The 16743-nt window shown below is 41.4% G+C and overlaps 1 protein-coding gene across 2 annotated transcripts; it reads right to left on the bottom strand.

The window, feature by feature from the left end:
• Positions 1–93: 93 nt before the first annotated feature.
• Positions 94–7614, bottom strand: LOC124705558 (probable phosphoribosylformylglycinamidine synthase, chloroplastic/mitochondrial). 2 transcript variants are annotated; one of them, XM_047237265.1, is made up of 4 exons: positions 7466–7614; positions 5118–5213; positions 835–5039; positions 94–459 (listed from the first exon to the last, which is right to left on the bottom strand). In XM_047237265.1, exons 2-3 carry the CDS (start codon positions 5181–5183, stop codon positions 840–842), a joined length of 4266 nt encoding a protein of 1421 aa, XP_047093221.1. In that variant the 5' UTR covers positions 5184–5213; positions 7466–7614; the 3' UTR covers positions 94–459; positions 835–839. The 2 variants fall into 2 exon arrangements, with proteins under 2 accessions (XP_047093221.1, XP_047093220.1); XM_047237264.1 differs by lacking the exon at positions 7466–7614 and adding an exon at positions 6049–6151.
• Between the last annotated feature and the right edge of the window lie 9129 nt (positions 7615–16743).

Below are 16743 nucleotides of genomic sequence, written 5' to 3'. Positions count from 1 at the left end.
ACAATCTTACTGACCAAATTTGGGCAACGAGTTCTTCCTTGTGTTAGCACGTACAGGCACAAGGTACAACTGACATAATGGCTGTGCTTGCCAGAAAGAAAACTGAGGATATATTTATGCTGCCGAGCAGCCAGACAACATAGCATTATATAATCAGATAAAAGTGAATAACAGCACAACAGGCACACGCTCGGTTCAGCTGGTGAAACAGCATCATGGTCACGGGCATTGCTTATATGGGCACTATCCAATTGAAAATAGGCTATTCCAGCTCAACTTAGCAACTGAAGGGAGTAAGGAAAATACAGTAGCCAAGTTTTACTGCTAACTGCTGTTCTGTCACCAGTTTCTGCAGCGAGATAATCTAAGATAGATATAGTTGTATTCAGTTGATCCACAGAAGGCTGCTCCATGAGCCCTCAAGCTTATAAGAAGCCGTACAGGCCATCAATTTGGTACCTGAAAGTTCCACAGGATATGTTAAGCAAAGTTGATTTCATGGTAGCACTCATCAGTAGAAGAACTCTGTGCAATTGCTAGTGACATTTTCTGTTTCTTTCTATCGCGGTAGCAGTGAAACACAGAGGTAAGTACATCATAGATTCTGGATATGCAATAGTTGTCATGAAAGGTAACAAGGTTCAAGCACAAGTGGTGTTCAAGCTAAACCATACTATATGATAAAGATTCAGGTACGAGGGGACTACTACCAACATAAACAACAAGAATACCATTCACAGAAATGAGTGGTTTAAATGTAGAATAGAGCAGTAAGTTATATCTAAGTAGACTGGAACCAAAACAAGGAGAAGATGTTTCAGGAGTCTGATTTACCTTCTCTATGAACACCATTCTCTTGCATTCTGGAACAGGCGCAACCAAGGACTGGGTCCACTCTTCTCAACCTGCCACCCCTTGGGATACCATGGATATTGCCACATCATAAAAGAACGCTCCGGGTGTGGCATCAAAGCAAGATGCCTTCCATCCGGGGAGCAAAGGGCCGCAATACCAAGCGGGGATCCATTGGGGTTGAAGGGATAGACCTCAGTCACATTATTAGCATCATCGCAGTATCGCAGAGGGGCCAGATTGGACTTAACAACATCAGATAAGACATTTTCATCTGGGAATAAAGCTCTGCCTTCACCATGAGCACTCCAGATGCCCAAAGTAGAGCCTTCCATACCTTTCAACATTATAGAAGGAGAGTCCCCTATGGCCACACTAATAAACCGGCATTCAAAACGACCAGATTCATTGTGAGTGAACCTTGGCTGGGACATGTCTCCCCCTGCACCAAGGGAGCCTCCAATGTCTGGTCCTGGCACCCAACCAAGAAGAGCCATGAGCTGACACCCATTGCACACTCCAAGGCTGAATGTGTCCGATCTATTGTAGAAGTCCTGGAACTGCTGTATAAGGGGCTGGTTGAACCTGATAGACGCAGCCCAACCTTTCGCTGAGTCTAGAACATCTGCATAGCTAAAACCACCAACAAATGCAATCCCACGGAATTCTGTTAGAGAAGCCTTTTGATTCAAGAGATCCGACATTGTGACATCCCACGGTTCAAAACCAGCAGCATGGAATGCAGCAGACATTTCCCTATCACTGTTGCTCCCTTCTTCACGAATAATGGCAACCTTTGGTTTCAAGGATGAAGTCAATAGTTTCTTATCTGTAAACCTGGGTGTGAAAGACAAATGCCATGGAGGTGATGTTCGACTTTTTAAGCCTTCTTTCTCAAGCTTGACACAAGACTTCAGACGCTGTAGCTCCTCAAGCTGGAAACTTGTTTCTTCCCACAGATCTCTGAGGTCCGACGTTCTTTCCTTCAAGCGCATTTCACCATCAACAAGCAGCTCTATTTCTGGCGCTGCAGTAACTTCTCCTATCACATTAGCAGAAACCCCCGCTGCTTGAAGCTTTTGCTTTACAACATTAAGGTCTTCTGAGTGCACTTCGATAAGAAGACCAAGCTCCTCGGCGAAGAGTGCTTGAAGAAGCTCATTATCTTTTAATTCTATTTTGAGGCTAACACCACAGTTGCCAGCAAATGCCATCTCAAAAATTGCAACAATAAGTCCACCATCACTAATGTCATGACCGGCAGAAATTAGGCGTTCACTGAGCAACTCTTGCACAGCCTCAAAGACTTTCTTCAAGTAAGGGACATCTTCTATATCTGGGCAGTCATTTCCAATTTGGTCAAACGCTTGTGCAAGAGCAGAGCAACCGAGCCGTCGTTTCCCTTTAGCTAGGTCAATGTGCAACAAGACTCCATCATTCCCAAGCTTTAAATCTGGAGTAACCGTCAGAGTTATATCAGGACATGTCACATAAGCACTGATGACAAGATTTCCAGGAGCCTTCACTAGCTCGCCATCACATTGAGCTGCCATAGAAAGACTATCCTTTCCTCCATCAATTGCAATACCAAGTTCAATCATGCAGTCAGCCATTGCAACAGCGGCATCATACATATCGGCTCCCTCTCCATCAAGCTTTGCAGCATACATCCAGTTGCCACTTGCCTTGACATCAGCAAGGGATGAAACCTTAGCCCAAACCAGGTTGGTCAATGCCTCTCCAACAGCAAGTCTTGCCATGGCCTCAGGATTAAGTAAACCCTTTATTGGTTGTTCCCCAATGGCGCATGCACCACCTGTCAGATCTGTATATGTCTGTGCAATTACAGCAACATCAGCAAGTGGAAGTTGGAGAGGGCCAACTGTCTGCTGTTGTGCAACAAGACCAGTCACACACCTGTCAACCTTTGTGGTCAAGAAACGCTTTGAACATACAGAAGGAAGCTTCAATACTCGCTTAAGAACATCCATTAGTGTGACCTCAGGTGCAATGTCTAAGGGCTCACCCACTCGAGAAACTCGCTTGAATTCAAAGGTTTTCTGAGGCATGTCTCCTAGAACTTTTTCGAGCTCAAGATCAACAACGGGCAGTGGAGGAGGAAGGCCACTCAACTTCGCATGCTCCACAGCAGCACTGTCAATCAACACGATCTTTCCACTACCATCAATTTCCCCAAGGACAGCCATGGAAACTCTTTCTCTCTCACAAAGTGACTGCAACAGGCTTCTGCTCTCAGGCTTCACCAATAATGCATCTTGTTCCTGGTATTCAGCACCCCAGATCTCTAACACAGACAATGTGTGATCACCAACTATAACTGAGCGGATATCGATTACAGCACCCTTGGGATAAATTATTTCTTTAACAACATTGCAATTTCCTCCAGCTCCCTGGTCATGAATGCTGATGATTGGGTTATTCTCTCCCATTTCTGCACATGCCCTGATCACACGATACAGTTTTTGCGACATCTCCGCATCTCCACGCTGCACTGCATTGAAATCAAGCTCTGCATCGTTCTGTCCACTAACCATACTTGAGGCAGCACCACCACCCATACCAATTCGGTATGCTGGACCACCAATCTTCACAACTAGCATGCCGATTTCTGGATCCCCTTTAGATATGTGTGCATGGTCTATTTGCCCGATTGCTCCACTGAACATTATTGGCTTCAGCCATTCACGGCGCTCCCCATTTGGTAACCTCGAACCAAAATTTCTTGTAAATCCCTGAATTAAAGGCTCACCAAACTTGTTCCCATAATCAGAAGCACCGTCACTAGCGTCAATAAGAATCTGCAATGGAGGAGCTAAGTTTGATGGGTATGAAAAAGATGAATCCTCCCAGGGTGCATATGATTCTTCCATTTGAAGATTTCCAACGCAATAACCAGCAGTTGAAGCAACAATGAATGAACCCTTTCCAGTGGCATGTGTGTCTCTTATACGGCCACCTGCACCTGTTTCAGCTCCTGGGTAGGGCGCCACAGCACATGGAAAGTTATGGGTTTCTGCTGTGAATAGAATTCCAAGTTCGCGCATCATAATGGATAATGGTGAAGTGGAACCTGGTAGCACTGGACGTAGGTGATTTACTGGGTAACCTCTTATTGCACTTGAGTTATCCTTGAATCCAATGATAGAGTTATTATGATTAGCTTTCAAGGGACTCTTTACTAACTGAAACAAAGTACTCGCCATGGTCTCTCCATCTATGTCAATCTTTCCATTAAAAAACCAATGTCTGCTGTGCTCACTATTGGATTGTGCTATGTCAAACAGTTCCACAGTAGTTGGATTGCGCTTGATATCATCTCTGAATAGATGGGTGTAGTACTTGATATCTTGTTCATCAAAAGCCAGACCCATTTTCAGATTTATTTCCTCCAGTGCTTGCCGTCCCATTTCCATGACTGGTATAACACTTACAGGTTCTGGAACTACATCTGACCGAAATGATGTGAGCTTGCTAGGATAAACACACTCAGTCATTCTGTCATGAACCAAAGCAGCAAAGGTGTTGAGTTGGCTTTCGTCAAGTGGGACACTACCAGGCTGAAGGCACAAAAGATATCTTCTAGATCTCTCCAAGCGAGTTACTTCCATTACTGATAGAGCTTTACAAATTGATACAGCATTTGTCGAGAAAGCTGTTGAAAATGTCATCCGCGGACCGACCTCAACGAGGAATGAATAAGGACTCCCAGAAACTTTCTCCTCCAGAAAGCTCCCAGTTTGTAAGTTCTCAGGTTCATAAGTTTCAGCTAGGAGCCACTGAAGTGTTGTGAGCTTCTCAGAACTTAGTGCATTCTCCAACTCAACATTGAAGCATTGCTCAGTCTTAATGTCAATAATACTAGAAGAAACCTTTGCCTGCACTTTTCTGAGTAACTCCTCTGTCTCACTCTGCTGAAGAAATGGTTTGCGGTAAAAGTGAATAATTCTTGAAACTAAGTCCGAGTCACCAACAGATTCCTCTATCAATTGACTATTAACACCCCTAGATACTGCGGCACTTTGAGCAGGCACTGATCGGATGTTCGGAATAGTAACTCTTCGATTAGGTAACCAGCACAGATGGCTTAGATCCAAGCAATGTCGAGCCATTCGTGACTTTCTCAAGGAAGGGCCTCTTGCAGAGACAAAACTATGCCTTTGTTTTCCCTGGGGAGAACATACATGATAACGATTATATATAGAAAATAGAAGCATGATCAGGTGATAGTTCAACTTGGTGCATACCATATTAGCAGGAAAGCTCTGAAGACGTAGCATATTGTTTCCTATCATTTCAGCAGGAGATGCCATATTAATGCAAGTCTAAGATACTCCAAGAGCCTGTGAAACACAGAACATGAAATCAGGCACTGAGCATAAGTCAAGTCTAATCTGCAAACCTGCAAGTGTTGAATAGATGAAATTAATTTTATTATGTTTTTAGTGCACACACATACCCACTGCAAGACCAAGATCGATATGTTTGTTCAGTGTTCCAGGATACAGGAATAAAAATACAGAGTGGTCATTGATGACGGACACGAACCCCCACTTAGGCATTTTATACAGAAACAATTCAAATAAACAAGTAGCTTGTTTAATCCAAATGTTTATGAAATTTCAGTATTTCAACAATCAAATACTCACATAGACATAGTTCATTAATTCCTTGTTTGTGTGAATCAGAAGGCACCTAAAAATGATATGGAATAGATTTATAGAAGGTCTGTCAAATGCAAGTTATTTTATCTGTAGCAAAATGAACGATTCAATCCAGGTTCAGGATAAGACCGTGCACACACACAAAAAAAAAAGATAAGTAGAGCCAGCAGCTAAAGCCAGCAAGTTCGTCAGTACTTGCAACGGCCAAAATAGCACTTAGAATCTTAGATGTCCCCTATTTGCTACAACCAGCAAAGATGAAAGCATATGCGACCGAAATTAGCAACCGCGGAAGAAACACACGATAGATAAATTATTATTAGGAGACAACACCTGAATAACGAGAATTAAATCTAGCACGTCGAACGTGAACGACTGAAAAGGCTAAAGAAGAGAGGTGAGGGCATGAACGAACAAACGAGCATCAGTATGCAGATGCAGGTATGCAAATACGCAAGCTACAGAGCGGACATGAGCGGTGAGTGCAGACTCCAGACTGTGCAGTGATATATACCGGCGAGGATGGCGCGCGTGGGTCGGCGCCGGTGAGCCGACGGTGGAGCTGCGGGACGATAGTACGGGAGACGAAGACGGGAGGCACGAGCGGAGGACGCGTGGCTCCGGCGGGGGGGCGGTGAGCTCGCGGTACGGTGGAAGAAGTGGCGGCCGGCGGGCACCAGCGGGCGAGGCGGCGCAGAGCAAGGACAGGGACAGCAGTATCGGAACGAGCGGCGGCTAATAGGGATTCTCATTCTCCCCTGCCTTTTGTTTCCTTTTTTCACTTCACTTGGGCCGTGGTCTTTCAACGTTCTTCTTTTCTGAAGTGGGCCATCTTTGTGCGATCACGTCAGAGTTGGACCTCTTCGTCATTGGGCCGGTTGCGGAGAGTCTTGCACTATGATTTTTTTTTCCATCAAATAATGCAAATGGTACATATTTCGAAAATGGGAATATATAATATCAAGGAAGTACCAATTACATATGTCCTCTGCAACAATAAAATAGAAATATATTAATATCGAGACATTAATTTAATAATCCAAACTACCAAAAAAAGATGAAGAGAAAAAAAATATGGCACCTAGGAAAGTGATCAACTACTGGCGGTAGCATGGAACAAACACCACCATTGACAACATGTAGACTGCGAAAGAGGCTCTCTAGCAGCAACGGCTCAAGGAAGGGAACAGTGCACCGCATCGTTGTCACCTGATCTAAACAAGTCAGATCATAGGACCTGAACAATTTGCGCTTGCGGTAAGCATCTGGAAGAATGGGGCACCAATTAAGTGCAAAATATTCATGTGGTTGGAAGTGCAATATCATCTTTGAACGTCGAAAAGGAGGACGAGACACGGCCCGTAAGCCCAAACTGCGGCATGTTTTGTCTACCTCCCAGAAAAAAGACAAGCTTGATCACATTCTGGTCCAATGTGTGCACGTCCGGCAGGAATGGTTTAGAGTATTCTAGGTTGTCGGAGTTACTGCAAATGTGCTCGAATAAGAAAGCACACTAGAAGATTGGTGGAATTTAGAGAGAATTCATTTAAGTAAGAAGGTGAAAAAAGCAATTTTATGCCTTGGTTATTCTCCTATGATGGTCAATTTGGAAGAATCGCACTGCATGGTTTTTTGGGAACCAGAGAGGTCAGTGACACAACTAGTCGACTGCATCGTAAAAGAATTAAAGCAGTGTGTCTTAGCTAAGGCTAGTCTTGATGGTGTTTCATAGATCTTGCGATAGAGTAGCCAAAGCATGATCTTGTAAAAAAAATAAGCCTTCTACAAAACTAAGGTACGCGTTGGCACATTCTCAAAAAAAGATCATAGGTTTTCACTCTGGAGAAAATCTAAGAAATTCCACAAAATTCCTTGAACAAAGAAGCGACAAGAAGTCAATCATTATCGGGTACGAACAATAAAGGCCATACCTAAGATTTTCACTTGGATACTGAGACTTGGTACGCAAAGAGTGCCACCAGTAATGAAGTTGCCTTGTATTGTCGCCCCCCTTATTGAACACACTGCTTCAAATTAAGTGTCAATCACCACGATCGTGGTCGTCATGCACATAATGTTGATGTGGACATTGCCACGCTAACGAATAGTATTTGTACTTTGTAATGTGAAGTAGCATCTTCTAATAATTCATTCCTGCAGGGCGTTGTTTTAGTTTAAGCTTAGTTTAAATGTTTTCTCATCCTGTTCAAATTTAAGCTCAGTTTTTTCGATAAAGGGAATATATTAATATCAAAAGATACCAATTATATCCAGCCTTTGCAACAACGCAGTACCCTAATGGCAGTACGGATGTACACAGCCGAAAAAGCGAAAAAGGAAACTAAGAAAAAAAAAGTCTTTTTTTTTTAGAAAAACCTTGCTGCATTTATATTACTCATCAGCACCTTCCTGTGCTAACATGTTCACAATCAACTCTGGTGGATGATCCAGCCAGGTGTTACATACATTATTAATGCAGCCTACTTGCGCTAGACAATGCGCAACGCCATTAGCCGATCTACGGACATGACAAACTAAACCTGGACGAAACTCTTGAGCAGATCCTTGATCTCTTCCACGAGAGGCTCGTGTACCGAACGGTCCAAATCGTTGCTTCGAAGCTTCGTAATAGCAGCAAGACAATCTGACTCCAGGCAGATCTTCTCAATCCTCCTGTCCCTCGCAAGCTCCAACGCCAGTTTACACGCCAAAAGTTCTGCTCTCTCCGGATCCGAAACAGACTGTAAAAAACGACAGGCACCCAGTAGGAACCCACCGTGGTGGTCGCGGATAACCACGCCACACCCACTTGTACCTGAATCCTTCGAGAACGCCCCATCCGCATTCGCCGTGAGCCATCCCGCAGCAGGTGGCTGATACGTCCATTTTGCATCACTATTTTGTATCATAATTTGCTGTTATTCATTGATATATTTCATATTTGGAGATGATACTTATGTTATTTCATCTATTTTGCATGTTTCATGATTATTGGAGGATCGCGCACCGTAGTAGGATTCTGCTGGAAAAAGCACCGTCAGAATGCAATATTTCGGAAGATCAACAGTCGACGGAAATTATATGAAAAATCCTATTTTTCCAGAAGACGAAGGGAGCCAGAAGGGGGAGCCGAGGAGGGCCGAGGTGGGCCCACCTCATAGGCCGGCGTGGCCCAAGGTCTAGCCGCGCCGCCTTGTGAGGAGGCGGCCCACAGCCCCCTCTGGCCTCCTTTTCTTCGCGTACGTCTTCGTACCGAAAACCTAAACCCCAGAGGATAGTCGCGAAGAGTCACAGCCGCCTCTGCGGGGCGAAGAACACCAGAGAGAAAAGAGTTCTCCGGCAGGCTGAAATCCGCCGGGGAAATTCCCTCCCGGAGGGGGAAATCGACGCCATCGTCATCGTCATCGAGCTGGACATCATCTCCATCATCATCACCATCATCATCATCATCATCATCACCGCCATCTCCACCGCTGCACCTCGTCACCGCTGTAACGATTTGGGTTTGATCTTGATTGTTTGATAGGGGAAACTCTCCCGGTGTTGATTTCTACTTGTTATTGATGCTATTGAGTGAAACCGTTGAACCAAGGTTTATGTTCAGATTGTTATTCATCATCATATCACCTCTGATCATGTTCCATATGATGTCTCGTGAGTAGTTCATTTAGTTCTTGAGGACATGTGTGAAGTCTAAATGTTAGTAGTGAATTATGTTGGTTAATATTCAATGTTATGATATTTAAGTTGTGGTGTTATTCTTCTAGTGGTGTCATGTGAACGTTGACTACATGATACTTCACCATTTATGGGCCTAGGGGAGTGCATCTTGTATTCGGTTGCTAATTGCGGGGTTGCCGGAGTGACGAAACCTAAACCCCGTTAGTATATCGATGCAGGAGGGATAGCAGGATCTCAGAGTTTAAGGCTGTGGTTAGATTTATCTTAATTACTTTTTTGTATTTGCGGATGCTTGCAAGGGGTATAATCACAAGTATGTATTATTCCTAGGAAGGGTGGTGCATTAGCATAGGTTCACCCACACAACACTTATCAAAACAATGAAGATTAATCAGTTATATGAAGCGAAAGCACTAGACTAAATTCCCGTGTGTCCTCAAGAACGTTTGGTCATTATAAGTAAACAAACCGGCTTGTCCTTTGTGCTAAAAAGGATTGGGCCACTCGCTGCAATTATTTCTCTCGCATTTTACTTACTTGTACTTTATTCATCTGCTATATCAAAACCCCCTGAATACTTGTCTCGTGAGCATTTACGAGTGAATCCTTCATCAAAACCGCTTGTCAACACCTTCGCTCCTCGTTGGGTTCGACACTCGTTATTTATCGAAAGTACTACGATACACCCCCTATACTTGTGGGTCATCAAGACTATTTTCTGGCGCCGTTGCCAGGGAGTGAAGCGCTATTGGTAAGTGGAATTGGTAAGGGAAACCTTTACTGTACGTGTTGTTTTTATTTCTGCCTGCTGCTATAATACATTATGGAGAGGTCTTCTCTTGAATTCCTCTTTGGAAAATCTACTACTACTGCAAAGGTAGTGGATGAGGCGCCAGGTGAGAAAGAGGTTCCATACAAAATACCTATGAAAATTATTGAACGTGTTGTGGATAACCGCTATGAAGGGGATGGAACTGTCCATCCTGGAGATCATTTACTGTTTTTACATGAATTATGCGGGTTATTCAAATGTGCAGGTATTGCTATGGGTGAAGTTAGGAAGAAACTATTCTCTATATCGCTGTCTGGTAAAGCGGCGCACTGGTATAAATTGCCGAAGAATAGGGATTCTCTTAATTGGGAGGACATTGTGCCTTTATTTTATTCCAAATTCTATCCTCCAAGTGAAATTCACAAAGATCGGAACCGCATATATAATTTCTGGCCTCATGATGGAGAGAGTATTGCCCAAGCTTGGGGGAGATTGAAGTCTTTAATGCTCAAATGCCCCATTCATGAACTTCCTGGTAATATTATTATTGATAATTTCTATGCGAGATTGTCTTTTCAAGATAAGACTTTGCTGGATACTTCTTGTTCTGGATCATTTACACGCAACAAAGAAGAGTTTAAAAGGGACCTTCTTGATCGGATCCAGGAGAATACTGAAGGATGGGAGAACGACAAAGATAGAGAGTCGGTATAAACTATGATTATAAATGCATTGAAGTTTTTATGGATACTGATAAATTTCGTAATATGAGTGCTACTTACGGTCTTGATTCTCAAGTCGTTGCAAATTTTTATAAAGCTTTTGCATCTCACTTTGAATTGCCTAGGAAGAATTTTGATAAGTATCATGAACCTTATAAAGATAAAATTGATTCATCTATAAATAAATGTGCTATAATTGAAACTGTTGATCATATTCTTCCTGAAGCTTATATTGAAAAAACTCCTTTCCCTGCTAAAATGAAGGAGTATTCTGTTATATCTAGTGCGGTTAATAAAAGTGTAAAGAAACCTATTGAACCTGAAGAACAAATAAAGGTTGAACTCTGTTGTTGCAATAATCAAAGATCTTGTTACTCGAAAATGTAGAAGATGGTCATATTATTTTCTCGTGAAGATGCTTCTAATATTGTTTCGCATCCTAATAAGTCTAGGAAAGCCAGTGTTCCTATGCTCTCTGTTAGAATTGGAGATCATTGTTATTATGGTTTATGTGATATTGGTGCAAGTATTAGTGCCATTCCTTATGAGCTTTATACGGAGATCATGCATGAAATTGGTTCTTGTGAACTTGAAGATATTGATGTGGTTATTCGGCTAGCTAATAGAGAAAAACTTTCTCTCCTATTGGTATTGTTCGAGATGTGGAAGTTCTATGTGGTAAGATTAAATATCCTGCTGACTTTTTGGTACTTGGTTCTGCTGCTAGTAAGTATTGTCCTATTATTTTTGGTAGACCTTTCCTAAATACTTGTGGAGCTGTTATAGATTGCAATAAGGAAAAACTTATGACTAAATTTGCTGGTGAATCTTATGAGTTTAATTTCTCTAAATTTGCCAAAACTCCTTATAAAGATGATTTGCCTAATAATGATTTTAGAGTTGAACAGTGTGCGTCTATTGCTCTTGCTCCTAATAATCCATTGCAACAACATTTGGAGAATAGTGAGAGTGAAGTCTTTAGGGAAGAAAGAAATGAGCTTGATGAAATTTTCCTTCGTCAACCTATTCTTAAACATGACTTGCCAGTTGAAGATTTAGGTACAACACCACCACCAAAGGAAGATCCTGCTTTTGATTTAAAACCATTGCCTAATAATCTTAAGTATGCTCATATTGATGATAAGAAAATATATCCTGTTATTATTAGTTCTAAGCTTTCAGATATTGAGGAAGAAAGGTTATTGGAAATATTGAAGAAACACCGAGGAGCTATTGGCTACACTCTTGATGACTTGAAGGGGATTTCTCCCTCTATTTGCCAACATGCTATCAATATGGAAGATGATGCAAAACCTGTTGTTGAACATCAACATCGTCTAATTCCGAAGATGAAGGATGTGGTAAGGAATGAGGTATTAAAACTTCTTGAAGCTGGTATTATATATCCTATTGCTGATAGTAGATTGGTTAGTCCTGTGCATTGTGTTCCTAAGAAAGGAGGAATGACTGTTGTGCCTAATGATAATGATGAGCTCATCCCTCAAAGAGTAGTTGTAGGGTATAGAATGTGCATTGACTATCGAAAAGTTAATAAAGTTACTAAGAAAGATCATTACCCTTTACCCTTTATTGATCAAATGTTAGAAAGGTTGTCTAAAAATACTCATTTCTTCTTTCTTGATGGTTATTCTGGGTTTTCACAAATTGCTGTTAAAACTAAAGATCAAGACAAAACCACTTTCACTTGTCCCTATGGAACTTATGCTTATAGGCGTATGCCTTTTGGTTTATGTAATGCTCCTGCTACTTTTCAAAGATGCATGTCTGCTATTTTTCATGGCTTTTGTGAGAGTATTGTAGAGGTATTCATGGATGATTTTTCTCGTCTATGGGAATTCTTTTGATAATTGCTTGCGAAACCTTGATAAAGTATTGCGAGAGATGTGAAGAAACTAACCTTGTTCTTAATTGGGAGAAGTGCCACTTTATGGTTAATGAAGGAATTGTATTGGGACATAAAATTTCCGAGAGAGTTATTGAAGTTGATAGAGCTAAAGTTGAAGCAATTGAGAAGATGCCCTATCCTAGGGATGTTAAAGGTATTCGTAGTGTTCTTGGTCATGCTGGGTTTTATAGGAGATTTATTAAAGACTTTTCTAAGATTTCAAAGCCTCTTACTAATCTTCTTCAAAAGTATGTACCTTTTGTATTTGATGATGATTGTAAGGAATCTTTTGAAACTCTAAAGAAAGCCTTAACAACTGCTCCTGTAGTTGAACCTCCTGATTGGAATTTACCTTTTGAAATTATGTGTGATGCTAGTGATTTTGTTGTAGGCGCTGTTCTTGGACAGCGAGTAGATAAAAAATTGAATGTTATTCATTATGCTAGCAAAACTCTTGATGCTGCTCAAAGAAATTATGCTACAACTGAAAAAGAATTATTATCTGTAGTCTTTGCTTGTGATAAGTTTAGATCCTATATTGTTGATTCAAAAGTTACAATTCATACCGATCATGCTCGCAATTAGATACCTCATGACAAAGAAAGATGCTAAGCCAAGGCTTATTAGATGGGTACTTCTTTTGCAAGAATTTGATTTACATATTATAGATAGGAAAGGTGCTCGATAATCCTGTTGCCGATAATTTGTCTAGATTGGAAAATATTGCTTATGATCCTGTTCCTGTTAATGATAGTTTTCCAAATGAACAATTGGCTGTAATAAAGGTGAGCTCGCGAGATAGTCCTTGGTATGCTGATTATGCTAACTTTATTGTTTCCAAGTACTTGCCTCCAACCTTTACAGCCCAGCAAAGGAGGAAATTCTTTTATGACTTGAGGCATTATTTTTGGGATGACCCACACTTATATAAAGAAGGAGTGGATGGTATTCTGCGAAGATGTGTTCCCGAATATGAACAACAAGAGATATTGAATAAGTGTCATGGAAGTGTCTATGGAGGACATCACGCCGGAGATAGGACCGCGCAAAAGGTTCTACAATCAGGTTTTTATTGGCCAACTCTCTTCAAAGATGCAAGGAAGTTTATTTTATCTTGTGATGAATGTCAAAGGGTTGGTAATATCTCCAGACGCAATGAAATGCCTATGAATTATACTCTTGTTATTGAACCATTTGATTGTTGGGGATTTGACTTCATGGGTCCTTTCCCTTCTTCGGAAGGTAACACTCATATACTTGTCGATGTTGATTATGTTACTAAATGGGTGGAAGCCATACCTACAAAAAGTGCTGATGGTGAGACCTCTTTAAGAATGCTTTTAGATACTATTTTTCCTAGATTTGGAGTTCCTAGATATATTATGACTGATGGAGGTTCTCATTTTATTCATGGTGGTTTTAGAAAAACTCTTGCTAAGTATGGTATTAATCATAGAATTGCTTCGCTTATCATCCTCAAACTAGTGGGCAAGTAGAATTATCAAATAGAGAAATTAAATCTATCTTGCAAAAGACTCGTTAATAAATCTAGAAAGAACTGGGCTATTAAATTGAAAGAAGCACTATGGGCTTATAGAACTGCTTATAAAAATCCCATGGGTATGTCACCGTATAAAATGGTTTATGGGAAAGCTTGTCATTTACCTTTAGAACTAGAGCACAAAGCTTATTGGGTCGTAAGAGAACTAAATAAAGATCCTAAACTTGCCGGTAAGAAAAGATTGCTACAATTGAGTTCTTTAGATGAATGGAGAAATGAAGCCTATGAAAATGCTAAACTCTTTAAAGAGAAAGTTAAGAAATGGCATGATAGAAGGATTATCAAAAGAGAATTTAATGTTGGAGATAAAGTCCTATTGTATCGGTCTCGTCTCAGATTTTTTGCAGGAAAATTACTCTCAAAATGGGAAGGACCATATGTCATTGATGAGGTGTATCGATCAGGGGCAATTAAAATTAGCTCTCTGCAAGGTAATGCCAACCAAGTGGTGAATGGACAAAGACTCAAGCATTATATCTCTGGTGATTCTTATAATAAAGATGTTGATGTTATTCAAGTGGTAACTCCGGAAGCCTTCATCAAAGGCCAAGTTGACAGTCCTGCAGAGTTTGACTTTGAATAGGTAACAGTTCTGGTAAGAAAAAGTCCGCGTTTAACTTTCCGAACAATGTTTTTGCAACTTTTGGAAAATATGAAAAATTACGAGATCGAAACAGAGTGGAGGAGGCGCACGAGGGGGTGCCCTCATAGGCCGGCGCGGGCCCCTGCCTGGCCGCGCCGCCCTATGAGGAGTCCACCTCGTTGCCCCTCTCCGACTCTGGTTCGACCTGGTACTTTCCTTCTGTCGCGAATTTTTTTGCTATATAATCCCCCGGACCCCTGGAGGTCCGTATATCGTTTTCTCGACGTGTTTTGTTTCGAGCTGTTTCTGCCAGGATCTGTTGTTGATCTAGAAGCACCATGACCTCCAACAACAAGGACAAGGAGCCTTTGGAGGAGGTGAAGGGGATGTCATCAACAAAAAGGAAGCGGCAAACTGCGGGGAGTAAGCCAATCTTGGTGGGATCGGTTAACACTAGACGTTCTTTTTCTCATAACTTGCAGGGACCTCTACCGCCGGCTCTTAGCCTCAACTCTTTCCCTGCTATGAGGAAGCACTACGGGTCACCGATGAGTTTTGTGATCAATACCGTGCTCTGAGAAGGGAGGTGGAGATACTTCAGGAGGAGAACCACCGACTTCGCAGAATGCTGGAGTATCACTCAATTTCCATCACAAGGCCACCACCGACATCTCTGGACAACAATGAATCTCTTCGAGTCTTAGTGCAGAATTGCCAAACTAAGAAGCTGAAGTTGAAGGAGATCTTTAAGAATCGCGGAAGGAATTCATCAACACCGCCGGAGGAGTAATTCATCATCGGTATTGGCATCCCCTTGGTTTGTTCCAATCTTGGGGGAGTGCCGTGGTATCACATCATCACTATCTTTTATCTTTTTACTATCAAGTAGTGTCATATCATGAGTAGGGAAGTTATCATATGAGATGGTTTGCAATGTGGAAGTATCTCTCTTTAGTTGGTTATCTATGTATCCCTTGGTGTGAGTTATCGTTATGGAATATTAATGAGAAGTCCTATCATTTACATATTGCACATCTTATTTTAGTTTGCAATCTCTATTATATGATTGATCTTGTTATTAGTATTGGTATCACTTTGGGATCATTGAGTATATCTATTTGGTTTTGGCAAACTTAGCATTCAATAGCAGCAACACCTTGAGTTTAAGTAGAAAAGAGGAAACACATGTATAGATGTTATTATCTTTCTTGTTAGTTCCTAGCTTAGTATTCTGAAGTTAAAATTGTTTGTGCTTACAAGGAAGATGCATGCTTGTTTCTATCACATGTATATTTGTTTGTTTCCCTCAACTCTTATGCTTGCTAATTAACCTTGCTAGCCAAAGACCTGTACCGAGAGGGAATACTTCTCGTGCATCCAAACCCTCAAACCAAACCTATGCCACCAGTGTCCATCATAACTACCTATTATATGGTATTTCCCTGCCATTCCAAGTAAATACTTCATGTGCTACCTTTAAACAATTCAAAAATTGCTACCTCTTATTTGTGTTAATGTTTTATAGCTCATGAGGAAGTATGTGGTGTTTTATCTTTCAGTCTTGTTAGGCAGATTCCATTAATGGACTAGTGGCTTCATCCACTTATCCTATAATTTTGCAAAAAGAGCTGGCAACGGGGTTCCCAGCCCCAATTAATCAACTTTCGTTAATAATTATCTTCACATGTTTTGCCCTGATTAATCAGTAAGCAACTTAATTTTGCAATAGACACTCCTCCATGGTATGTGAAATGCTGGGAGGCACCCGAGGATTCGATTAGCCATGGCTTGAGAAAGCAAAGGTTGGGAGGAGTGTCATCCTTAAATAAACTAAAGTACATGTGTAAACAAAAGAGAAGAGGGATGATCTACCTTGCAGGTAGAGATAACGTCCTTCATGGGAGCCGCTCTTTGGAGGTCTCGTTTGGCAAGGGGGTTAGAGTACCCGCTACCATTCGTTGACAACAACAAACACCTCTCAAAA

This window comes from Lolium rigidum, chromosome 4, assembly GCF_022539505.1.
Source record: "Lolium rigidum isolate FL_2022 chromosome 4, APGP_CSIRO_Lrig_0.1, whole genome shotgun sequence".
Lineage (NCBI taxonomy): Eukaryota > Viridiplantae > Streptophyta > Magnoliopsida > Poales > Poaceae > Lolium > Lolium rigidum.
Note: the sequence above shows the minus strand (reverse complement) of the source record. Positions and strands in the feature narration are given on the sequence as shown.

Excerpts from the sequence above, each read along its gene's own strand:
- LOC124705558 (XM_047237265.1), bottom strand. The coding sequence starts at position 5,183 with ATGGCATCTCCTGCTGAAATGATAGGAAACAATATGCTACGTCTTCAG. Across the intron at positions 5,040-5,117 it reads AGAGCTTTCCTGCTAATATG|GGAAAACAAAGGCATAGTTT; the intron begins GTATGCACCAAG and ends TGTTCTCCCCAG.